The sequence below is a fragment of the Poeciliopsis prolifica genome, unplaced genomic scaffold, assembly GCF_027474105.1.
Source record: "Poeciliopsis prolifica strain line A6 unplaced genomic scaffold, Auburn_PproV2 SCAFFOLD008, whole genome shotgun sequence".
In the NCBI taxonomy this organism is placed as follows: Eukaryota; Metazoa; Chordata; class Actinopteri; order Cyprinodontiformes; family Poeciliidae; genus Poeciliopsis; species Poeciliopsis prolifica.
Window position 1 is genome coordinate 3,444,106 of NW_026562383.1, and position 24,909 is coordinate 3,469,014.

At 40.0% G+C, this 24,909-nt stretch overlaps 5 protein-coding genes across 8 annotated transcripts; 1 reads left to right on the forward strand and 4 right to left on the reverse strand.

The window, feature by feature from the left end:
* Positions 1-124: 124 nt before the first annotated feature.
* Positions 125-4,064, reverse strand: czib (CXXC motif containing zinc binding protein). The gene is made up of 8 exons (XM_055033314.1): positions 3,931-4,064; positions 3,754-3,837; positions 2,302-2,358; positions 2,131-2,212; positions 2,016-2,047; positions 1,164-1,241; positions 418-483; positions 125-279 (listed from the first exon to the last, which is right to left on the reverse strand). The coding sequence occupies exons 1-8, from the start codon at positions 3,934-3,936 to the stop codon at positions 202-204; spliced, it is 483 nt and encodes a 160-aa protein (XP_054889289.1). The 5' UTR covers positions 3,937-4,064; the 3' UTR covers positions 125-201.
* On the reverse strand, positions 3,756-9,852 carry uck2b (uridine-cytidine kinase 2b). 2 transcript variants are annotated; one of them, XR_008606183.1, is made up of 8 exons: positions 9,727-9,852; positions 8,019-8,178; positions 7,400-7,496; positions 7,045-7,187; positions 6,775-6,872; positions 6,246-6,294; positions 5,437-5,623; positions 3,756-3,837 (listed from the first exon to the last, which is right to left on the reverse strand). XR_008606183.1 is itself a non-coding variant. In XM_055033304.1 (7 exons), exons 1-7 carry the CDS (start codon positions 9,829-9,831, stop codon positions 5,487-5,489), a joined length of 789 nt encoding a protein of 262 aa, XP_054889279.1. In that variant the 5' UTR covers positions 9,832-9,852; the 3' UTR covers positions 4,415-5,486. The 2 variants fall into 2 exon arrangements, 1 of the variants encoding a protein (XP_054889279.1); XM_055033304.1 differs by lacking the exon at positions 3,756-3,837 and having other exon boundaries at positions 4,415-5,623.
* A 710-nt stretch (positions 9,853-10,562) lies between these two features.
* Positions 10,563-17,434, forward strand: aldh9a1b (aldehyde dehydrogenase 9 family, member A1b). Its single transcript, XM_055033315.1, has 11 exons — positions 10,563-11,022; positions 11,630-11,775; positions 11,856-11,985; positions 12,531-12,665; positions 13,415-13,611; positions 14,100-14,240; positions 14,348-14,536; positions 14,611-14,698; positions 15,587-15,728; positions 15,895-16,007; positions 16,904-17,434. The coding sequence occupies exons 1-11, from the start codon at positions 10,767-10,769 to the stop codon at positions 16,996-16,998; spliced, it is 1,632 nt and encodes a 543-aa protein (XP_054889290.1). The 5' UTR covers positions 10,563-10,766; the 3' UTR covers positions 16,999-17,434.
* Positions 17,131-21,437, reverse strand: zte38 (zebrafish testis-expressed 38). 2 transcript variants are annotated; one of them, XM_055033303.1, is made up of 12 exons: positions 21,117-21,437; positions 20,403-20,547; positions 20,181-20,244; positions 20,048-20,084; positions 19,934-19,954; positions 19,809-19,835; positions 19,668-19,735; positions 19,423-19,571; positions 18,355-18,575; positions 18,178-18,211; positions 18,053-18,093; positions 17,131-17,494 (listed from the first exon to the last, which is right to left on the reverse strand). In XM_055033303.1, the coding sequence occupies exons 1-12, from the start codon at positions 21,165-21,167 to the stop codon at positions 17,450-17,452; spliced, it is 903 nt and encodes a 300-aa protein (XP_054889278.1). In that variant the 5' UTR covers positions 21,168-21,437; the 3' UTR covers positions 17,131-17,449. The 2 variants fall into 2 exon arrangements, with proteins under 2 accessions (XP_054889278.1, XP_054889277.1); XM_055033302.1 differs by having other exon boundaries at positions 17,131-17,497.
* A 408-nt stretch (positions 21,438-21,845) lies between these two features.
* prdx1 (peroxiredoxin 1) lies at positions 21,846-24,667 on the reverse strand. 2 transcript variants are annotated; one of them, XM_055033310.1, is made up of 7 exons: positions 24,560-24,623; positions 23,646-23,676; positions 23,212-23,328; positions 22,931-23,084; positions 22,720-22,842; positions 22,395-22,525; positions 21,846-22,278 (listed from the first exon to the last, which is right to left on the reverse strand). In XM_055033310.1, exons 3-7 carry the CDS (start codon positions 23,315-23,317, stop codon positions 22,196-22,198), a joined length of 597 nt encoding a protein of 198 aa, XP_054889285.1. In that variant the 5' UTR covers positions 23,318-23,328; positions 23,646-23,676; positions 24,560-24,623; the 3' UTR covers positions 21,846-22,195. The 2 variants fall into 2 exon arrangements, with proteins under 2 accessions (XP_054889285.1, XP_054889284.1); XM_055033309.1 differs by lacking the exon at positions 23,646-23,676 and having other exon boundaries at positions 24,560-24,667.
* Positions 24,668-24,909: the final 242 nt, after the last annotated feature.

A 24,909-nucleotide genomic window follows, 5' to 3' on the forward strand; every position in this document is an offset into this window, starting at 1 on the left:
TGGAAAGTCAGTTTTCAGCCCTTGTGAAAAAAAAAATTAACTAAAGTTGTAATATATCTATGATCAATTACTTTTGAAGGTTTTTTTTAAACTGAACTATGATAAAGAAAAAAACATCAGAAGACATCATCTTCACTTTTATTAAAACAATGCACAAGGTTCATGTCTTGTTGAGCATAAGCCAAGAAACGGGAACGAACGTCAACACTTGATGAATCGATGCGTGACCTCATAGATTCCCACAGACTCCTTGGCTTTATCGTCGTAGTCGTTCCAGTCCTAAAATGTGCAACATGAGTAAAATAAAATAGACAAATTAAGAAAGAAAAGTAACACTTTCGGGAACAGCTGGAACAGATGGTGGATTAATAATCTAACAAAATAACTTTTGGGACAAGGTGGCCACAATGTTCTCACTTTTTCTAGCAGGTTGACATCAGGAAACGGCGTTCCAGTCTCTGCTCCCTCTGCAGCAAATCCAGCCTGTGGGAGGAGAGATGGTGTTATATTCAATTCAATCTTTATTAAAAGAGAGTAACTTTGTCCAGAGTAGAGATAAAAAATAAAATAAAATAAAAACAGAAAAAACTGTTTGTGATGTAGGTCAGAAGAAAAGGAAAAACACTTTGGGTAAATCCTAAAATCGGAGTCACACAGTGCATGACTTTGTAGGATCTTTGATTTTATAGCTTTTAAAGTCAAAGTGTGCATATCCCAAATTTTCACAGGTCTTTGAATAAATAAAAACTGTTAAGAAATATAACTTTAAAGTGAAAAAACATGTAAAAAAAAATACAGATTTTTATAATTTATATGCTTAAATCGATCCAAACTTGTTTTAGAATTCAACAGCTTGGATTAGAAAACTTCACAAAACAACTTAAAGTTCATTTTAACTGCTTGCCAACATCTTGGAGCCAGATACCAGAAGAGTTAATACTCTGTAGATCAGCACACCGGGGAGCCAACAAACTAGATGTACCACTTTGTACAAAAAAAATTTTATCCAGTGAATCAGTAACCGCCGTTAAAAAAAAAAAACAGTACAAAATTATTTTGGTGGGTGTTTTAATTTAATTAAATGCAGTCGAAGAGATTTACAGAACTCTGAAGTTTCTCATTAATCTGCCTGATCATCAATCAAAAGACAGAAAGATTCTCGCCTGCGGTTGGAAGTCGACCGGCTCCAGGCCCCGGCACTCAAACTGCACTATTGTCTTGAATTTCTCGTTGTCCGACTCCTTCGTTCCAGAGAACACACAGCGCCATGAGGGTGAAAACAGACACCGTCACACACTCTACTTATTATAAGAGAGATGGATTAAAAGGAAAACTGAAACACAAAAAGAAAACAATGAAGTTCCTGGAAATAATAATGTTTTATAAAATTGTATTATGAAGATACAGGAGGAGAGACGCGGTACATACTCGAAACTATCGACAGCTGTTTCGAGTATGTACAGCTAATGATTATTTGATATTTGATTATTCTGATGATTAATCGGAAAACAAAATCGTCACATTCTGCTGATTTTTTTATCCAATCACCTATGCCTTTTTTATACAATATCAGAAATACACAAAAGACACAATTTAATTATTTTTTGAATAAGAAAATAAACATTTTATTGCCTAAAATGTAATGACAGTGTTCCTTTAGTGAACGCTTGATCATTTGTCACAAACGATGCATCTTTACGGAAAAAGGTTTTTCATTTGTATATATTTTTTTCTACAGTTTTGCCTTAATTACGGCTCTGAGTGTGTCGTTCTTTCAGAAAATGGCCTTTTTAAGTGTCTGTGTATTTGATGTGTAAGGATTAATCAATTACTAAATTAAACAGTTATTTCAGTAACCAATTAATCATGATTAATCCAATTAATTGTTTCAATCCTAAAAAAGAAAAAAAAAAAAAAAAAAAAAAAAACAAACAAACAAAACTCGGTATGCTGGAAAAACTGAGCCGTGGTAGGCCATGTTTGACATCCCACGTGGTACCAGACGGTCTACTTACATTATAAGGGGTAATGGTGTCTCTCAGAATTTCTGCAATGGAGAAAATTGGCCTCAGATCAGTTCAAACATCTCAAACGGGCAGCTGGCACATTTAATGGCGCACTCATGCACACCTATTGAATTCTCCCTCGCACACAGTTTGCATTTCTGCACCATGCTGGCGCTCCCTCGGCCTCCTTTCAGCGGAACGCTCTCCTATCGACACAGAGACCGGGCGAATATACGGGACGGCAAATTTTTCATTATTTTTTTTTTTTTTTTTTTAATGAAGGTTTTCTACTTACCAGTAGAGTCACATACTGCCATTTGTCCGGGACCTCCCCACAGTTCCCGCACTTCAGCTGAAGGAGAGAGGAGAAAATGAGGAGCGAGTGTGAGCAGAGCGACGGGGAACATGAAGTGGCTCTGGTGGTCTACGTCCTGGCCTTGACTGCACACGGTGCGTTCAAGTCGCAAAGGCTTCCTACGTATTTTGAGTTTTTGTCAGTTTCACTGTCTTTTTATCGTTTCATATTGGTTTTAATATAAGATCAACTCGTTTTAAATAATTTTTAAAAATGCTGCAACAAAGTTAAATTACAGTTGGCAGCACTGTAATTTGATTTGGTAATTTGACCTTCTTGCCTTGCAGCAAGAAGGTCCTGGGTTCGATTCCCCGGCCCGGGAACTTTGTGCACGGAGTTTGCATGTTCTCTCCAGGTACTCCAGCTAATTGGTCTCTCTAAATTCTCCCTAGGTGTGAGTGTGTGTTTACATGGTTGTTTGTCCTGTCTGTCTCTGTGTTGCCCGGGACAGTAGCTGGAGTTAGGCACCAGCACCTGATACTGTCAGGGACAAGGGTGTTAGAAAAAGGATGGATGGAAAATCAAATTGCAATCAGGAAATCTCAACATTGACTGAAAACTCCTGCTTGTAAGTGAAATAGCACAGAATGAGCATCAACAGCATTGTTTTGCTTCTCATTGGCGTGGTGGTGGTGCATTTGAGTCGTTGTAAATAAAACGGAAACAATTTTTTTTTAAAAAATACTCACAAGCAAAACAAAAAAATGTGGATATTCTCTGGTGTTGAAGTAATAGATATTTTTAAAAAATTACAATTTTCTGTGATTGAAGGAGTGCATTTACATTATTATAACCTAGATATGCTACAACATAATAAAGTTGCACATTTTTTGGAAAAAAAGAAAATCCAAATTTTATTTTAAAGCCACACTTTTGCGACAAAAAGATGTAAACCCCCTACGTCTACCACCTCTACCTGTAAAGGAGTTCTGACTTAATTATTTTAGGAGTTTTCTAATAGCTATAAGAATTGTTTTTCTAAACATTGCTATGTCACACAACATCTTTGTTTTTACTATCACAAAGAATAACAACGTGTCCTCGTTTTATTTGAAATGTACGACTTTGACATAAAACAATGTCCAAGTTTTCTCTTGCAAATATGTCAAATTAATCCCACAGTTTCGTTGATTTTCTTGGCATTAATGTACTTCCCCAGTGACCAGCAATGACACTAATATTCCTCCATACATTTCCTACTAGCACACCACCACCACCCTCCCCTGCATGTTGTTGTTAGCATGCCTCGAGCTGTTTCTGAGGCGGCTCCACAGCAAACTACACTGTACACATGCTTGCAGCTCAAATTAATCAGCAGGTGACACGGAGGGGTTTTCTACAGTCAAAAACAGGGCTATGAATAAAAGCATGGCAGCGTTTTCGCCGCCTTACCTTCAGAAACCAGCGGAAGTCTTCCCCCATCGGCCGGACGTTTGTCACGTTCTCCAGGTTGGCTTTAAACTGCAGCCCGAACTTCTGTCGTGAAACAGAGAGGCATTAGTACCGAGACAGAACCAGGGGGACGTGCGCGCCGTGGGGTCAGAACCCCGCAGCTGGGGCGACACGTACCACCATCTTGACGCTCCGGCGACTGCAGCCGTCTCTGAGGCGTTCAGGAATCCTCAAAATTTGTACATTTTACCCACTTTTCAGCACTGAAAGTGGTCCGAGTGAAGCGTTAAAGGTTAATGTCTTGCTGCTTTGTTCGGCGTTTTTATGTAAAAATACGTTTAAGTTTTCCTCCTTTTGAAACAAAGACTTCAACCTAAACACGCAAACATTGTGGAGCCAAACAACCCGGTTTGAACGAACATGTAAACCCGACTTGGAAAAACGTCCCTTGTAAAAACACTTATTCATGAACATTTTTGTGAATTAAAACTTTCAAATTCACTGTTGACTTAAAATTTTGTACCTTGACATTATGAACGCACGTTTGCCACTGAACGCGTCAGCCCAACTCTCGCGCTCCCTCTAGAGGCCAAAGTGGACCATTTTGATTTCAGCTCAGAAATCTTGCGCCATACTGAAAAGAAACACCCCAAAACAAAACTCATCTGCATCAGTTTATTTACTATTAGGCAACTGACAAATTCAACTTCAACTAACCGATCAGTCCCTTACTCCACAACCATTCACAACTCATTCATTCAATTGCACATGACAAACATAGGACTTGGCATGAAGGAAAAAAAAAACGTATTTATTGAAAACCTATCCAGAACAGACCGGTTCCTAGTGTTGAGATTTGCATGAAAACCTGAGGCAACTTTACCGAGGCATTATGGTGGTTTGCCACACATCTGGAATGAATGCTATTGCTGAGGCAAGTAACACCCCTGGACCAGCCCCCATCATTCATTAATGTGGCATTTTAGGCCAATTGCATTACCCTGAGAATATGTCATCATGATGTCACAGCTGTGATTTGGCTGTTTGAATGCGAGCAGAAGCACCCAAGTTATGAAAATTAATGTAGATTATCTTATTTTAAATAAACACTTAGACCTTGTTTTTTGCATCATTTAAATTTCAATAAATAAATGTAAAAAAAAAGCATTTTGATCCTTTTTGGATGAACTGGAAACTTGCCAGCATTTGTTTTGATGTGTGACGATGCACGTGTGAAACACTGAGGTGGATATTGATTCGAATCATTGACAAAACAATGAGAAACACTCCCAAGATTGTCAATACAGAGATCAACCTTCCTTTGACCAACGTTAAACCGTATTTTTTTGTTTCAGATCCTCAAACATTTATAAGGTTGCCCTAAAAACCAGGGCTTCAAGTTTTACCAGAAACAAAAAAAAAAAAGGATTTTTTTTTATTTTCTACCAGAAAAGACTTCCGTTGTTTAGCAAGGGGACATTAAAAAAAAATAGAGCAGGGAGAAAAACCCAGTTTAAACAGGTCCCTTCTTTACCCTCCAAACAACAAAAGAAAATCTAAGTTCAGGTTTGACACAAAAAAAAAAACATAACTGATCACAAAAGGGCTCAATGCAAGGCATTTCAATTACTTCTGTGTCTCTTCGCTTTTTAAATACAGTGTAGCCAGGGTGGCGTTATTTACAGTGCAACTCCAACACCCCTCTCCGCCCCACGAAGAGAGGGGCCTCTGCGTCAGTGAGGGCGGCTGCTCGACTCCGAGGTCCTCCGCTGCCGGGGGGCGCTGTGTCCGTTCGTGAAGCCGTTCTGACGCTTGGTCTGTCCACCGTTCAGAATGTCTTGGATGTGCTGGACGATCAAGTTGATGGCCACTGCAAAACAGGAAACGGTTACGTGAACCACAAAAATTGCCGTCAAAACGCACAAAGTATTCTTTGAGATTGAACTGATTCATCTAACACGGCTTCCATGCCAAATACTTTTTTTTTTATGAACATGTTTGTGTTTGTAAAAATGCAGGGTGGTGAACAGGTATGAACGATCCACTTTCAGTACAAAATCTGAGGCGCGGTATCGACCGATACTGATCCAATACAGAAGCAAGAGTCCTGAATTGACTCGAAATGTTCGGGGTTTCTTTAAATCCAGACATGAAAGTCCGGAATTACCAATTTACTTGATAACTCTGCACCAGTACAGAACACCAACAGCTTCACAAGCTTGGTCAAACTTGTAAAAACAAAAACTTTTAATGTACTCTGTCATTGGAAGTAGAGCAGCTGATCTAAAATAAACAAACTGAAACTGATAAATAAAAAAATAAAAAACAAGCCTGCAACCACATAAAAAAACAACAACAAAAAAAAAAAAACAGATTGGAGTTACAGAGAGCAGTACACAAAAACGCAGGAGAATGTTTACATTTTCCTTGTAGGGTAAAGTTAACACCCTCAGCCATCCTACTGTTTATTGACATAACCAGTCTTGTCTTACCAAGGTTATCTGCTCCTTTTGGAATAATCAAGTCTGCATACTTCTTTGTCTAGAAGAAAAAAGAAAAGTTCAAGATAAAGCAAGTCGAAACATTTTCAATGCAGCTCAAATTAAAGCTATAATCAAAACATATTTTTCATTGAAAGAAGTCAAAAACAATGGAGAAAGAAAATAAATCTCAGAAAAACAGCCCCATCTATTGGATCATCGCTGCAACTGCAGCACTGATATTCTACAAACATTGTGACCAACATACTGAAAATCTGAAAATATCAGTTGTTTTGCCAATTGATCGATTATTTGTGTTGGTTACGTACCGAATGTTTGATGGAATTTACAAGAATCTTTACATGGGAAAAAAAGTGTATTCTTGTATTTATCTACTAATGTTAAGAGTGTGAGAAATTTAAGCCATTTTTGATCATCAAAAATTAATATCTGAGTCTTGACTATGCAGAACTTAAAAAACGAAAAAAACTAAACTTGAAACAGTAAATAAAAGTAGAAAAATCCCTGCATTGTCACTTACCGGCAAACAAAACTCCTCAAAGGCCGGCTTTACAAAAGTAATATACTGAGTCAGCACTTGTTCAAGGTCTCTGCCACGCTCGTTAATATCCCTCAGAACTGGAAAAAAAAAAAAAGTCACAATAACCACATAAGATATTTACAAGACACCCCTGTGGAATTCCACCCCTTTCACTACTGCTGGTTACCTTGGAGTCTTACTAATCATTGTTCAGATTACTTTTAAACAAGTGACAACAGTGAGTGTCCAATCGGATCTTTTTCTATACACCTCGACGCGAGAGCCGCGTGTCTGGGTCTGTGTCAACAAACAGCTTCATCTGGAACAGATCCCTGATTTCCTGAGAGTAGAACATGAGGATGCCCTCAAACAGGACCACGTCGGCCGGGTACACCGTAACAAACTCCTCTTTCCTGGAACAACACACAGAAAAAGTTCCCTTTTCTCTGTGGCTGGAGGGGAAAAACAACAACTCGAGGTGGATTACAAAATCTGAGAGAAAAAAAAAAAAACGTGTTCCATTCAGGTCGGAAACTTGTTTATGAAAACACTCTGCTATGGGAAACACAATTCTCGGAAGTGCTAAGGAAACAGAATCTGGGAAGAGAAAGAAGGAAACGCTTGCCTGGAATGAGTAACAAAGTCGTAAACTGGGATTTGCACCGTCTCTCCCTGAAGTATTTCTCTGAGCGTCTGCATGATAAGCTCATTGTCGAAGGCATCTAGAAAAAGCAAAAAAAGGTTATGAGTTTGTTTACTGTTTGTTCATCAGCTCATCATAACCTGGCATGAATGCTAAGGCTAGTTAGCATGGGCACTGATGGCAAACTTTTTTTTTAAACAACATTAAGTTGTTTCTCCATCAGCGCATTCAGCAACGCATGCAAGAGGATGATAGACAGCACTCGGGTCCTCCTCCTGGGTCTGATTGGTACAAAGTAGATTGTTTGCATTTTTTTTTGACTGAAGTCTGAACTGGCAGTTTTCCCCAATTCTCCTTTCCCTTTGAAAGACATTTTTATTTATTTCCTGATTCTTCATAACCTTGTTTATTTTTTGATTCATTTATTTTGGATATTCCAAATGTCTTCCAGTTAAATATTCTTTGAGAAATTAACGTTTGTCTTTGAGAGATTTTCTCAAAAAGAGTCTCAAAACGGCAATGTCTTCGTCTATTGCGATCATTTCAGAGACAAAATGTCACCGTCTGTTATCGTGACAGACACCGTTGAGCGCTTCCATACCTGGATGATCGAAGTTGAACTGGCCCTTTAGTGCTTTGGCTTTCTGCTCTGGAGTCAGCACCTTGTAGAAGCTGTCCTGGCTGAGGATCGCCACCTGCCGCTGGTGGCAGTCGATTTCGTTCTGGCCCAGTTTCTCCATGATCTTCTCGCACACAGACGACTGTTACAAGAGACAACGGAGCCGATGAAATGGATAAAACATTCAGAATGGCCAAATTGATCCCTATGTAGTAACTGGAAATGTCTGGGTGAGACATACTTTGCTTTTTTTTTTTTTTTTTTTTAAACCAATTAATCAAAAATAAAATAATAAAAAAGTGCTCCGTGGGCCATGGAGAGTGCCCTCACTAACCTCGGCAGCCCATTGCTGACTGGGCATTCCCTGCCCCTCCTGAGGCCTATGTGCCTTTGTGGCAATAAAACTGTGCAGCAATCAGTTTTGTTGCCCCCAGTGGCAGTGGCAAGTCAATTTTGGCCAGATGCAGCAGTTTTGGGGTTTTTTTTGTTGGTTTTTTTAAGACAAGATGGACAACTATTAACATACACTGGAATCAGGTCGGCGATACCAGCTGGCACAACTGACATGCTCACCGTCTTACCTCACAGATCGATCTATTCATTCTAGTTCTCAGTAGATTCACTCTAAGTACGAGGGATGACCAGTTGGCTCCCCCTCCCCCAACCAAACAAGTATATTTGGGTCAGTTACAGCAATATTGCTAGAACATTTCTTCTCAATGTCAGTTGCCCAAACTATTATTTTTATTGGGACCTTTACAGATTATGGGAAGGATAAGTGAAAGCCTGCGTGGTTTTAACACCTGCTGGTTGTACAGAAGTCCAAACCTGCGTCACCAAGCAGAGATATGACATCAGCGATAAAAGAAGAGATCAAGTAAAAGGGGCGGGGATAAAGTTGCAACAGTCAGCTGTGCGGACTGGAATCAGAACCTGGAGCAACTTTCCTCTGTGAATCAATTTCAGAGGATATTTCTTAAAAGTTTTCCCGAGAAGTTCATTTCATAGTATTATTCTGTTATCTAGGTTCGGTTGCGACAGAATTTGAGTCGCACATCTTGAAGCGCGTCTGCTCTGACGCTGGCCTGTCAGCACTGCCCACGCGGCGTCTGAAGGACAAAAAGGGACGTGGGCGAACTCTTTTTGTTCGGCATCTTCCCGCGAGCGCCTGCAACTCATTCACGTCAGCAGCAAGGCTAGGCTAACCGTGTTTACCACTGACGATTCCCAAAGGGTTCGTACTTTTAGAAGTGCGTACAGATATTACATAATTTTTTTGAAGAAGAGCTAAAACCACAATAGACTCAATATGCTCGCTTTTTAGCATCATCTATTGTTTTGCCCAACCAGCTGCCATGTGATGGAATTCCAGCATGAGTTAGCCCCACGGCACACCAAAGGAAAACTGGTGCATTCATTCAAAAGCTACGGGAAAAAGGGACAAAAACAGAAGCACGGCTTTCTGGACCACCGCTGATAACGTAGCCGAACCCAGCCGCAGAAATGGACCGTCACTGCGAACAGATGATAAAGCAGACCGTAGACTCTCAACTATGCGTCACACAAGCCACGCGGTTCATTTAGCGTTAGCATCCGGTTACTGTGCCAACGTCAGCTGTGGCTTTAAAAATAAAAATAAAAACTCTGACATTTTCGGAGAGCGGCTAAAGTACGAAATGAGAAGGCGAACCTTTCCACTAGCAGTGCCACCGGAGACGCCTATGAGGAAAGGCTGTCGAGTAACGGTGGCGCTCTCATCCCGGTCCCTGAGAAGTGTGTCGCTGTCCCCGGCCATACTTGCAATGTGCCGTTGGAGAAGCTGCGCTGGAACGTCACTGTGACGGAGCTCCTCCCACTCCGCTCCCGCTGTTTACGACACCGACGTTTATCAAATCAGGGCGCTCGTTTTCCCACTGGAGCTCAGTTTTATGGCAGGAAAGACCACTTTTATTTCATTTACGACACAAGAAGATTTTGTTTCTGAACGTTTTACCTTGACGGACAGCGTGACTATCACATAGCATGTTGCTCGTCCAGCGACCGCAGCATAGATATGGAAGCGTAGACGCCGCAACGAATAAATATTTGTTCGTGATATTGAGTGGCAAAATTTCTCCGAAAACTAAAATATTGTTTAGTTTAAGTAATATTATTTTTGAAGCAACTCTCATCTTGAGTACTGTTTTTGGCAACACTCCCCACATATGGTCAAAAGATCAAGCCTGATCTTGATCTTTTGAATGTTCGGAAATAATGTTTCCGAACATGCGCAAACATTAACAGAGAAACATCTTGGTGGCCACTTGCTCCTTTCCTTGTTATTTTTTTCCATCAGCTGCTAAAAGTAGTTTCCGCTGCTAAAACATACACGTAAACTTATTTTATGCTATTTAAATTGTATAATTGTACTTTTTTCCCCATGGGACAGAATATTTAATGCCACTCACAATATGGCGACACGCGAGCCTGACGCACTCGCAGCATCTATCTGCGTCCGTCTATGGGTCGCTGTTCGGCAGCGTCGGTTTGCTCCACCTCCCCTGAACCGCTGCACAACTGGCCAAGAGATAACTTAACACTTTTAGTAGAAGCTACAACCTCAACATTTAATGTGACGTTTTCTGTTTGTAAGTGCATCAACGAGCCTAAGTTCTCGTCTAAAAACAGCACAAAATACGTCTGTTCGCGTTTGAAACTCACTTTTTCACATGCTGCTATGAAAGGACCCGTATGTTGTATTATTATGTCTTTTTTTCCCTTTTAACAGTCGCTTCTGAAAGTAGAATTAAAAGGGACGGTGTAAGTATGCTTCGGAGACTCCTCGACTTCCCGTCGCGGCCTAAAGTCGCTCCGACTCTATCTGCCGCCGTGAGGCGCTTGTCTTCGGGCTCGGTGGACATCACCGACCCGCTGAACTTCTGGGCTGGACGGAGAAGGACGAGCCGAGGAAGCCGCGAGAGGGAAACGGTTTACGAACCGGCCACGGGTAAATCTGACCCCGTTTCGTAACCGCTGAACTTTGGTCGTCGTTGTGCGAAGACTCTTGTCAGATGATCCGATCTTTAGCGACCCCAGTTCGCAATTTGAAAATCAAAAATGCTAGATTTTTTTTTTAAGCAAACTAAAATTTTACTTGGGTCCAGCACAAATAAATACACCAGTAGTTTAACTTCAATTTGTGGAGTCAGTGCAATTAGGACCATAACAGTTAATGTAAAATCAACAATAAAGAAACTTTTAAACTGGCAAAAACAATTGGTCAAACATATATTTAAAAAAAACAACTGCAAATTCTTTCAAATGTATGTTATTTATTTATGTAAAATAAATACTAAAGCTTAACTCAGAGCACAAAACATAGAATTAGACTGAATAGACCTAACCTTACGGATCAGGCACATTGTCACCAATACCGATCTAGATATTGAAAAATCCGATACAGATGTTAATATCGGACTGAAGCATCCTTAGTGCACTCAATTTTCTGTTTCTACTCTTCAAGGAGCGTTGATACTTTCACAAGGCGGTGTATAAAAATGACTTGCAATTCATTTGATGTTTTGAATGGCTTGTTTGTTTTTTCCTCACTCCAGGCCGTGTTTTGTGTCATTTGGAGCCATGCGGCAGAGAAGAAGTAGATCAGGCCGTGAAGGCTGCTAAGTCGGCCTTTGATCCCTGGAGCAAAATGTCCGGCATGGAGCGGGCGAGGATCATGATAGAAGCCGCCCACTTAATAGAGGTGTGTTCAAGATTTTGTTGATCCTGTCGTTTCTAGACCGAAAACAGCGTAAAGCGTTTTCACCCAGGTGTCCTTCACAGAGCAGGAGAGAGGAGATCGCTGAAATGGAGGTGGTCAACAATGGAAAGTCCATCACAGAGGCCCGTCTGGACGTGGACTCTGCTAGACTGTGTATAGAATACTACGCCGGACTGGCCAGCACTCTGGCAGGTTGGTGCAAACTGCGCTTGAAGGACTGTTTTTACTTATTTGGTCAATTTTTATTTTATTTTTTTACTACACACTTTCTAAAAATGGGTTCTTAGCACAGTATTGGGTATATAGAACTGCTAAGAAAAATGCAAAGATCAGCAAAGCTGGTTTGCAGAGGGTACAAGGACTAGGTTAGGTTAAAAAGAACTAAAGAATGATGTCTTGATTGTATAATGGCAAAAATGGCAGCATTTCTCTGTCACAAAATCCATCAGCAAAAAAAGTCAACACGTTGCATATGGCAATAACAAGCCTATTTCAAAAAATAATATCTGGTATTTTTTTAAGTATCCACATTTTATTTTACAAATTTTTTTCCATGATTCATTGGCATGAGAAACACTTTTCATGAGTTGAATTTCAGGGATAAATATTCATCATAAATTTGACTACTGATGTATTACTGAAAGCTGTTTTTAATAAATGAAGTGTTTATCGATTATGAATCTCATACACACCACCGTAATTTGCTCCTTTTTGTTTTTGTGTTCCTTTCTGCCAAGGACAGCATGTTCAGTTGCCGGGAGGATCCTTCGCCTACACCCGCAGGGAGCCTCTGGGAGTGTGTGTGGGCATCGGCGCCTGGAATTATCCCTTCCAGATCGTTGCCTGGAAGTCTGCTCCAGCGCTGGCCTGTGGTACGGGGATTTCCTCTGGAAGCTCGGAAAACATTTTGATCCCAATTAATCGCTACATCTGCGAAATTAATCGCAGGTTAGCTGAAGAAAAAGTGTAGCTAAGCGACACCTAAGCGCAGTTGGAGCTGTTTTAAAGCTGCCGGGTTACACAGAGGATTGTTTTGCTGCAGCTACTGAAAGAGGATAATATCTCCTCTTATGACCAAAATATTATATGTACAATCTGAAAGGATAAAGAAGAAAAAAAGTCGTATTAAAGCAATTTACTACTGGCCATCTGCTCTGGCTTGCTTGTTAAAAGTGTTACAGAATTGAATCCATCTCCTCTCTCTCTGAAGAAATGTACCGCTCCCAGTCAAAAACAACCAGTCAGAGCCAGGAGGAGGGTTTTAATGCTGTCAATCATCCTAGGTATGTGCTGTATAGTCAGAATTGAAACATGTGAATGCGAGTCACGTTTAAATTAATGCAGCCATTATAAAATATACTTTATGTGAACAAAGACAACAGGAGAAAATAAACATGTCAACCACATAATCCATATGCTAATATGTGAATGATGTCATGACCTGTATTTTTTTTTTAACGCAGAAAAATTACGACAAATGTTTCAAGTTGGAGATCAGTTTGTCATGAACTATGAACACGAACCGATTCTTTTTGACCCGGCTGGATGAGCCGATCAACCATTGCTTTGACTGTAGAAGTCAGACGACTTAGCTGTCAGTTGTTGTGCTTCCTGAACACAGGGAACTCCATGGTGTTCAAGCCGTCCCCAGTCACACCAGTAACAGCAGTGCTACTGGCTGAGATCTACGCCAAGGCTGGAGCTCCTGAGGGGCTGTTCAACGTGGTACAGGGTGGACAGGAAACTGGCAGCTTACTGTGTCAACACCCTGATGTCAATAAGGTGTCCTTCACAGGAAGTGTGCCCACAGGACAGAAGGTCAGTGCTTCTATTGTCAACATTTAATTAAGGGGTAGTATTATCCAAAATAGACTTTTTTTTACCTTTACTTCATGTTATAATGTTATTCCCTCATCAAAATAATACCTGGAGTGTTGCTTTAATCTCCCGTGGCAACCATTCAGTTGTGCAAAACGCCTGGGTTGAAGGGTCTGCGCCGTTATCCTTCAGACTAGCATTCAGCAATTAGCAAATACCTCCGCTTCTGGCTAGCTTGTTGAAGCATGTTGTAAAGCTCAAAAAAGTCAATTTTACACAATACTGCCCCTTTAAATTACAAAATGAAGTGTTTTAAAGTCCTATCGGATAGATATAGCACTTTTGTTACAACTTAAGGGGATAGTTATTGATTGTGCTACAAAGTGGCACTTTGTGGCCAAAAAACATGTAATACCACCCCTTTAATTGTGAAATTTAAATAAACAAAATGAATAACGGGTATTCTTGAATGTGACGTTAACTTTCAGATCATGGAAATGGCATCGAAGGGGATCAAGCCGGTGACTTTGGAGCTCGGTGGCAAATCTCCCCTCATCATATTTAAGGACAGCGATCTGGAGAATGCTGTGAGAGGCGCGCTCATGGCCAACTTCCTGTCTCAAGGACAGGTAGAGATAATCATGCACTCTCACCTCTTTGTAGCTCAGAAGCCGAGTAGCTCGGTAAATGCGGCTGGCTCCTGTTTGCGTGGTTGATTGAGCGTGTAAACTCACAGGTGTGCAGTAACGGCACGAGGGTGTACGTGCAGAAGGACGTCCTGGCCGAGTTTGTCGAGGAGGTGGTGAAAAGAACCCAGGCGATTGAAATAGGAGACCCGCTGCTGGAGAGCACCAGAATGGGAGCGCTGGTCAGCCGACCACATCTGGACAAAGTGCTATCGTTTGTCGAACAGGCGAAGAAAGAGGCAAGTCCCTTAAAATAATCCTCAAATGTCTGTGTTTTAAGACTCTGATATGTGTTGTGATGCTCTACTGTCAGGGAGCCACGGTGTTGTGTGGAGGAGAACGATTTGTCCCATCTGACCCCAAACTTAAAAGTGGATACTACATGACTCCATGTGTCCTAAGTAAGCCTTCACACTTGGATATTTTTCTTAATTAATTTAAAACAGAAAAAAAAAGCCAATCTACCTATACTATATATAGTTGCAATAGAAATTTCGTTGAATCCTGTTCAATGACAATAAATGCTATTCTATTCTATTCTATTCTACTTCCAACAGGGGGTGACAATAAGCACAAAAAAAAACTAAACTTAATTGCGGAATCAATTCAAGAATATTAATCCTTTTATATATTTGTTAAAGCTGGTGTACGTAACTTTTATAAATAAAAAAATATGTATATATATTTTTTTAATTGTTAAAACTGTCACTATCCCATGTGATAGTATTACATGGGACAGATAATCTGCGAAAAAAATCAAACTCCTCCATCTCCTCTCTCTGAAGAAATGTACCGCTCCCAGTCAAAACCCCATCTGGGGTATGCTGTCAATCATCCTAGGTATGTGCTGTATAATGTGCAAATGGCAGAGAAACCACTTACTGCTCCAGGAAAACTGTTTATCCACTTGGCTAGTCATGCCAACTAGCCTGAGCAGTCAGCAAGAAGGGTTAGGATGATTGACAGCACTAAGACATGCCTCGGACATGGCTCGGAGACATGACAGACATGGCTCGGAGTTTTTTGTTTCTGTTTATTTCTTTTGTTAGCACAGGAACTTAATTTTTTTCACAATTATCTGTCTCATATTACATGACAATAGTGACAGTTTTAACAAATATGAAAAAAGTATACTTTTTGTAAGTTACATACCCCAGTTTTAACAAAACATAAAGTCCTTTTATATTGTGTTTAGGCTTTGATTGTATTATCATAAAAAGTAATTAGATTACCAGATTTTATAGGAATTGTCTAAATAAAGTTGTTTACCATCCTCTACCTTCCCACAGGCGACTGCACAGACGACATGACGTGTGTGAGAGATGAAATCTTCGGTCCTGTCATGTCTGTGCTGTCCTTTGAAACAGAACAGGAGGTTCTGCAGAGAGCCAACAACACAACACTGGGTCTGGCTGCAGGCGTCTTTACAAGGTCGGTGTGCAATAACAGAAATAAATGTAAATATACACAAAAACAAAACAGAGAAATATCAAGAAAACCGACGTTGCATAGCCACCGTTTCGGTTTCTGTTGGTGTCGTTTTGGACGCGTAAACTTTTTTTTTTATTTTTTATCGTGCCTGTGTTGCCTGACCCAGGGATGTGACCCGAGCCCATCGTGTGGTGGAACAGCTCAAGGCTGGTTCCTGTTTCATCAATAACTACAACATCACTCCTGTGGAGGTTCCATTCGGAGGCTACAAAATGTCAGGTGCAGTCAACGTCATGTACAAACTACAACATTGTTTCATCTTTCTACGTCTTCCTTATAGCGATTAATCACCGGTTTGGTCTGAAAGTCAAAATGTGCAAAAGGGGCAATTACACACTGCAAAAACAGAATATCTGACCCATGTAAGTTTGGTTTAGTTTCTAGTGCAAATATCCCAGTTTTTTCTTCTTTGAAGCGCGCTAACTTACAAGTAACGTTTCAAAGACAAAGGAGCTTGTCTTATGTCAATAATTCCTTAACATTGATGAAAAAGTATTTGTTATAAGTGAAATAAAATGCCATGATAAAATAAAACTTTTTTTTCATGTTTTAAGTTAAAATGTCTTGGGCCACTGACATTTTTATTTAAATACTTTGACATCAATATTAAGGAATTATTGTCTTAAAACAAACTCCTTTCCAAAGTTATTTGCAAGTTAGTTTCATTTCAAGTGAACTGAGATATCTGCCCTTGAAACTAGACTAACAATCTTACTAAGAGTTTTTAATGTTGCAGTGTAAAACAAACAGTTTTGAACAGCTTTTCCAAACAAAAAGCTGTGAAATGCGGTTTTTATTTGTATCCAGTGATTACTTTGTACAATCATCTTTTAATACACACATCTTCATTATGTAGTTTGTTAGTCTACCACATAAAAATTTGTTTGCAACTTGACAAAAGTGAAATCTCAAGCAAAATCAGCACTTTTTAAGTCCTATGGAGGATAATTAGAGCCACTAATCCTCCTCTGACTAATTACTATTCTGACCTTTTGTTATCACAATTCTGAAATTAGAGTCATGATTGTTCCTCTTTGTTTCTTTCAGTGGCCCTAACCCTGTAAAGTCTTGTGTTCGTCCCCATTCTCAGCTTTTCATACCCTTACATCCGCCAGGTATCGGGCGGGAGAACGGCCAGGTGACCGTGGAGTTCTACTCCCAGCTGAAGACCGTGTTTGTGGAGATGGGAGACGTGGACAGCCTGTTTTAGAGACCCGACCAGAGGAAGCAACCTGAGCCAGAGATCGGAGGAGGTCGAGAGGATTGAACCGAACCGGAACATCTGCCATCACTCAAGAAGGAGAAAAAATATCAAATATTAATTCAAACAAACAAGCCTTGATTGATGAGAATCATGTCGTTTTATATCCATCTTCAAGATTTACACGTTTGCAGCACCAGCTGAATAAATAATACATTTTACAGACTCGTACAATGAAACAGAAATTCTTTACAATCAAGTCTGTTTTTTTTTTACCAACTCTAATCAGAAGAAAATAAACACATTACTAACTTCTATGTAATAAACTGCCTTTAAAAAAAATTCATATAAATTAAATTGGCCTTACTGTTTGTTTCCTTCATATGCAGCAGACTGTAATCTGAACAATGTTTGTAAATATCACACTAATAAACTGGTAACGCTGTGCTGGTCTCCTGGCCTAATTTCTCCTCTTCTTCCTCGCCATAGATTTCGGAGCAGCTTTCTTCTGACAGACAAAAAGAAAATACAAAAGTTTTACACCTTACAGCTGCAGTATACAACGTTTATGAATGTTTTTTGTTTTTTTGTACAGTTTTGTAAAAACTCACTGTCGTGACAGTATGCTATAAAATAAATAATCTGAAAAAAGAAAATCAAGCTCCTCCACTTTCTCCCACTGTTGCCCAGAAACAACCAATCAAAGCCAGGAGGCGGGGCTTGCACATCACTGATCACTCCCCCACCTACTCTGGTTTTCCTGAGAGGGTAAGTTGCTTCTCCATCATTAACACATTGAGCAGTAAGTACATGAGGATGATTGACAGTGTTAAGCCCCTCCTCCTGGCTCTGATTGCTCAAGGTTGTTTTTGACATTAAAATAGCAGCTCATGGAGGAGACCGGTCTTTTCACAGATTAGAAGACTCGACATGCTGACAGTGTTAACAAATTTATAACATTTTTTTTATAAAGTCATAGGTTTAATCATGATTCAAGTGAAGCTCTGCATATTAGGTTTTGCTTCTGAAGCTTCCACATGTATTTCTGCCAGTCATGTTGTACCTTAGTCAGTGGCCTTCTGGGTTTCTTGAACTGTGCAGACTCTGTTTAAGGTAAAGTTGGCACACTTTACTTTAGAACGTTCAAAAAAACGTCAGAAATACAAGAAAATTGACAAAAGCCCCTACCGTCCTCAGAAGGAAGATCTTGGTTGTCTTTTCTCTGAACGGGATTATGTAAAAACAGCAACAAAAAAATTATTGGAACCCAAATAAAAATTTAAAAAGTTGACTTAGTTCTTTGAGAAAAATGACAGGAGGTAAATAATGAATGACAGACTAGCGGAGTCTCCGGTCTAAACCCACCTTGATCGCCTCTTTCCTTGGGGAAATCCGCCCAGGTTCCTTCAGATAGTTTCCTTCCTGCAATTTTTTCACCTGGCCTTGCTCCACAGACACCCGGACCCTCAGGGAGTGGTAGGATGTGTGCACTTGGCCCACTTTGAAGTGCACTGGAACCCCTTGAAACCACAGCCGGTCCTGCACCCCCTCCTTGAAGCCTGGTGGTTGATAATCTGCAGGGGTAACTTTAGAAGCAGAGCAAATTAAGTCAGAAAGCGAATAACTTCATCTCCTGGTGTGCTTGGGTTGTGCTCAGAAAGTTAAAGTGGTCAAAGTAACAGAAATTAAGAGTTGCTTTATGGCCTGCTTTCCAGGTGTTATTTTGTAAAACTGCAAAACTACAAAACTCTCCCTCTACCTGTAACTGTAGTGTCTAGCTTTACTTAACTCTTGAGAGCAGCTCAGCGCGCAGTAGCCATCTTATGTTTTACATAGCTACATAGCACAAATATCTATATAAAAAGCTTCAATCCAAAGGCGTGGTGGCTTTTATTTTGCTGTTGCAGTGCGCCGCGATCAATTACACAGAGAAAACCCTGCCATATTGATGACCATAAATGGTGCATCCCTACAAAAAAGAAAAACTTAAAACTTTTAAAGAACCAGATTTTTTTTTCTACTTTTAGGTTTAAAAATTTTTCCTTTATGGCTGTTGATACTCATGGAAAATTATGTCCGATAGCTTACAGGCTCCAACATATTGACAAAAAAATTTGATCGAAAAAAAGTATTACACGTACCTTTAGTGTCATTCTGTTGTGGAAACTCAGTGAGATTATTTTATTGGAAAACCGCATTATTATTACGGCCCGGTTTAAAAAAAGACAAAACAAACAAATAAAAAGTCAATTCTTTCTCGCGTGTAGCCAAAGTTACTAAGAGCCATTGTTGAAGGTCCAAAGAGCCATTTGCAGCTCCAGAACCGCAGGGTGAAGACCCGTGGTTTACGCAAAAGGCAGCTGCTATTTCTTCATGTCTTCAGCAGCATGCTGCTCAAGGAGTTAATCACACTGAAACGGTTTGGCGTCTTACTGTCATCGTAGTAGTAGAGTTTCATGGTGAGGTAGACGTTGCTCGGGAGGGCGTCCAGGTTCTGCAGAAGCAGGAAGAGCTTCCTGATGAGCAGCACAGAGGCTCTCTTGGTGTCCTCCAGTCCCACCTGCATCCCCATCGCCTTGTTCCTGAGGTTTCATGAAGGATTTACCAACCTTCTACTGCAGTCGGCTCATAAACGGCGCGTGTTTATTTGTTTACTACAAAAGGAAATCCAAACCCACCTGACTATGTCCATTTCTGGTCCCTTTTCAGTGTATCTGAAGTTGAACTGGTACGACTCGATGATGCACTCCAAGTTAAAGAATACAAACCTAATGTTTTTGATTGACACGTCACATTATTAAGTGTGTTATACAACTTACATTTCGGTCCTCTGGATCAGTGTAAACCTAGATTTTGCCCCCCGCCAAACAAAATTGGAAACTGTTAACATTTTATGCCAACACATCAAATCTACATATTGCTTCAGTAATTACAAGGTACTCACCCCAATGCATATAATCTGGAGCTGTTTTAGAAAAACATGGAACAATAGTTTTTTTTTTAAATGGGGAAGAAATTGGCTGTTTTAATTCTAAAGGCAACAGAGGATGTGACTTACATACTGTTTCTCTAATGCATCAAAACAGCCCATCATCCTAAAGAAACCATACGCAAGGACAAAAATGTAATGTATCACTGGGAGGGATAACGACAGCTTTCTTTCAGATCTGCCTATTCAAAACGAAATTTACCATTTCACAACTTTGTTGGCGCCAGGGTTGTTGCTGTTCTCACGCAACACCTTGATGCACAAATCTAGCAACACAGGCATTGATTCTTAGAGTATAACACATCAAAACATTTGTTTCCAACAAGTTCCATCACGTTATGATTTAAGGTCATTGCAGGGAGTCCCTAAAGAATGCATCTTATGGGGGGACTTTCTGCAATTTTCTGCACTGTGTCTTGCTCACCTTCAAGATACCTGGATCTGTAGGCGCACTCTGGAAAAATCCCTCTCAGGTAGGTGACGGAAGAGACTGCGATGGCCATCATCCTCTTGACAAAGACCAGAGACTCTTGTTTGGTTTTTAAGTCATTGATGAATAATCCGGTCCACTTGAAAAGTGAAGGGGGAAAAAAAGCCGTGGAGATAAAACAACAGGTGCATCTCAGCAAATTAGAATATCAGTAACAAAAATCACAGATTTTAATACTTATGTTCTAAAAGTGAAAATCAAACTTTTTATTATTTTTCCCTCAAGTGAAATCAGACCAAGCTTCTCTTTCAGGTCAGTTAGAATTGCCGAAATAAAACTAGGTATTAAACAAACTAGGTATTAAACATATTAAATATTCCGCTTTTGGTGTAAAATAATCTGATGCAGGTGTAAAGAGTCTTGGTAATTGTAGTTTTTAAAGTGCAGCAGATTAAAGACGCTTAAGGTAGTGAAAAATTACGCGCATTTGCCCTTTAGCTTCGATTTTATTTTATTTATTTGCTTTCTGAGAAACTGCAAAAGGGCTTGAATGCATATTTCTGCGTCTACTGAACGTAGATAGTATAGAAATTCGTGTTCCCGTTTATCGAAGTGAACCTCGACAAGCTAATAATGGGTTTGTTCTTAATCTCATGAACAAAGACGTCTTTTCGGCGTTAGCTTTTGTGGAGCGTGTCGTTTCCAAACCTCAGCGGTTTCCTCCTTGTTTCCTCTCAGGCGCATTTTCCCAGACGCCATTTTGTCCCCTTCCTTCTTTCTTGCGTCCAACCGTAGTTAGCCGAGTCACTTCCAACGGTTTAATTAGCTAGGGAGGACGCCGAGTAAGCTAAAAAAAAAATTAAATGTGTCCAAAAAGACGATGTTTTTCTCCTTTCGAAGTTCTCGAGTTTTGAGTACTCTCTCAGACGATATTTTGTAAATAAGTTAGGACTCTGGGCAACAAGAGCCCGCAGCTCCTCCAGTAAATTTTAAGCTTTAACCAATGAACGGTTTTCCCGCGCGAGACGCAAAAAAGACGCCGCGTGATAAAATGGGTCACAAATTCACATTTACCGTCATAACGAATATAATTTTTTACAAATAATTTTAAAGATTTTATTTTCAAATAATTAAAAACAAAAAACCAAACATAAAGCAAAAATAATAGATGAATATTTTCTTTTTACTGTCAAATTTGAACCTGCATTGTTTCAAGACAATGTCCTGATGAAAGTCTTGAATGGATTAAGTCAACATTTCTTGGTACCATTTACCAAAAACATATAAATTTCATATACAATTGCTTTTGATTCATCACTCCAAATTATTGTATATAGAGAAAATTCAAACATCTACTTAATTCTACAATTCTTTTTCAATTTGAGGGTTTTCAGACATTTTAGCACCGTTTTGTTGGCAAACATGAAAACAACACCATTTAAGTCAAACGCATAATTTATTGAGGTGAAAGTATTATTTTGTTCAGAGTATAGAAAAAAAACAAAAACATTTTGAGCACAGCCTTTGCTCCATTGAAAACGTTTGTGAGCTCCTATGCATGTACCACTAATGATCGACTGCTCAGTTACTGGTCAAAAACTGACTACCGTATAAAACCGCTACCACAACATAATTACTGTCCTTTGGTCCCAGAGCCACAGTTTACACAGACATAATTCAAACACACTGTATGATGACAACATAGCTCCGACTCAAAACATTAGTGGACATGCTATCGCATAATGAAATCTTGCTAGAGCAGGCGGCAGACTCTGGTCTTGAGTTTATCACTGCTTGGAGAAGAAATCTTTGCTTTTCTGCACATCTGGCTTGATGGTGTCACTTCCTGGTTTCCAGCCAGCTGGACAGACTGAAGAGATAAACAAGTAATGAGCCCAGGCGCATGGATTAAAGATAAGAGGTTCCAGAAAAGGAAGCCTGTACAATTTCAAAAGAAAGTGTCAAAAACAGAAGCAGCACACAAACCTTCTCCATGTTTGTCTGTGAACTGAAACGCTTGAACCAAACGCAAGGTTTCCTCAACAGAGCGTCCAACTGGGAGGTCGTTGATTGTGATTTGCCTCAGGATGCCCTTGTCATCAATGATGAACAGACCCCTAGAATACAGGAAATTTATATGAATCTTATGGATTTTAGGATCAATTCACAACAAACGCTACATCAGGTTCAATCAAAATCAGTCAAAAGTAATGCAGATGAAAGCTGGGAAGTCTATTGTGACCTTTAGCAATCGGAAAGCATTTTAAAATTGGTGCATAGACCAGAGGGCAAAACCCAACATCCACCCCACCTGTAGGCAATGCCTTCGTCCTCCTTCAGGACACCGTAGTCTGTGGAGATGGTGCGCCGCGTGTCAGACACAAGTGGGATCTTCATTGCGCCCAGACCGCCCTGTTTACGTGGTGTGTTTGTCCTTGAAGACCACAAAACAGGAAATGGCAGCATTTTGAAGCACTATACAGTCGTTGAGAATGCAAAAACAACAAAGGATTGCCAAATACCATGCAAAATGAGAGAAGTGAGAGTCCACGGAGGCAGCGATGACTTCGCAGCCAATCGTCCTGAACTCCTCAGCGGCATCGCTAAAAGCGATGATCTCGGTGGGACACACGAACGTGAAGTCCAGAGGATAAAAGAAGAAGACGACATACTTTCCTGTGCAGAGAGGAAATAAGACGAAGGGATTATTTTTGTACCTCAAAGGGGACGGGGTGGGGACAAATTCAGACCTTAATAGGTTAAAAAAAAAAAAACACTTCCTGCAGCGAAGGAAAGGTCTTACCTCTATAATCTGACAGCTTCAAGTCCTTGAACTGTCCATCCGGCATCACCGCTTTAGCCAAGAAGTCCGGAGCCAGTTTTCCAATCTTTGCGTTGCCTGCAGCCATCTTCAGTGAGACTGAGAAGGAAATGGCCGAGTGTCACACACATCCTGTCTGAAAACTTACAGCTGCCCATTGTTTATTTTATAAAAGATATGTCTAATATAAATATCAGCCCAAATGCTCAACTCATGCAATAAAAAAATGTTTTGTGTATAAATCTGTGAAATCGTTCACATGTCTACAGTAATGTTTACAATGTTTAATGTTTACAGATCCAGATGAAAAATGAGCCGAGTTCTCAAGTACTCTAGTATTTTTTTTTTTCAAAACATTTTTGAAATAGGATTCAAAGATTTTTTTTGCTCATTTTCAACTATAAACAAAAGCTTACCAGATTTTTTTTTACTGAGGTGAGACACAGTCTGTAAAGTATAGGGGGAGAAAATGCTGTTAATCCAAAGCCACACATGCTGTTTCATACTCCCTATTTCTTCAACACGTGCAAAAATAACTGACTTAAACTCCAGATTTTAAGAAGAAATTAGTTTTCTGTCAGCAATTCTCACACCTGACTTTAGGGACGATATTACATTTCCCTTTGGGGTTAATAAAGTAATTTTGAATTTGCATTAAATTTGATGAGATTTGAGAAATCCAAACGCACGTTGACGTAATCATGTTGCTGAGCAACAAATCTGGATCACTCACTGAGAGCTAAATGCCCCAGACAAGGAAACCGTGCATAATTTATCTTAAAATAAATAACTCTGATTATTCTATGCACTCAGCACAGACGGCAGCAGTCAGCTGGGAGCTTTCGAAACATAACCCATGACCACTTCTCTTGTCTCACAGGTGTTTCCGCATATGGATAAATGCAAACTTATTTTGCATTTATCCCGATGGGGGAAAAACACGATTTTTTTCCCCCATCGTGTTTTCTTCGACGAGCGCGTGGCGCTTATGAAAAATGACTCTTTACGAACCGATTTGTCTGAATTTACCTGGTTGACGGAAGTACATTCAAAAATGACTAGAAAAAAACTGATTTCAGATAAATCCGTCAATGTAGGACAGAAAATACTTATTAAGCTAACTCTGGTCACTGGATTTACAGACGACCCGTTTTGTGATTAAAAGAAGAAGAAGAAAAAACACTTGTTGAATTCTTCAAAAACACGAATGAGAACTCTGACCTTTAAGCCCCGCAAATTGGAGGCTTAAAACAAACAAAAAATAACTACTACAAAGTAGGAAAAAGTTGTCATTTTCTTTTTTCTTCTTCTTTTTTTTTTAAACACCTACCTTTCGTAATATTTCACCTCGCTTCCAAAGCCGTACCGAGTGCAACCGCTGACTGTGTCGACTGGATTTATATATCTTCGCCAGAATCTCGCGATACTTTCACCAAATAACGCGACGCGTCCCCTCGGTTCACTTCTCCAGTCCTGACCATGCCACGATGTAGCATGACTTTGCACTTTCCACGCCTCCCCCTCTCTAGGAATGTAAGTTGCTCGAAGGAAAACGTCAAGGAAACCTTCAGAAGAAGTGTTTTATAACCGCTTTGTGCAATTTGTCCGTTCTTACGCGTCACTTTCGAAAATATTTTTATTGACATGACATATTATTTACCCAAAACATAAGACGTATTT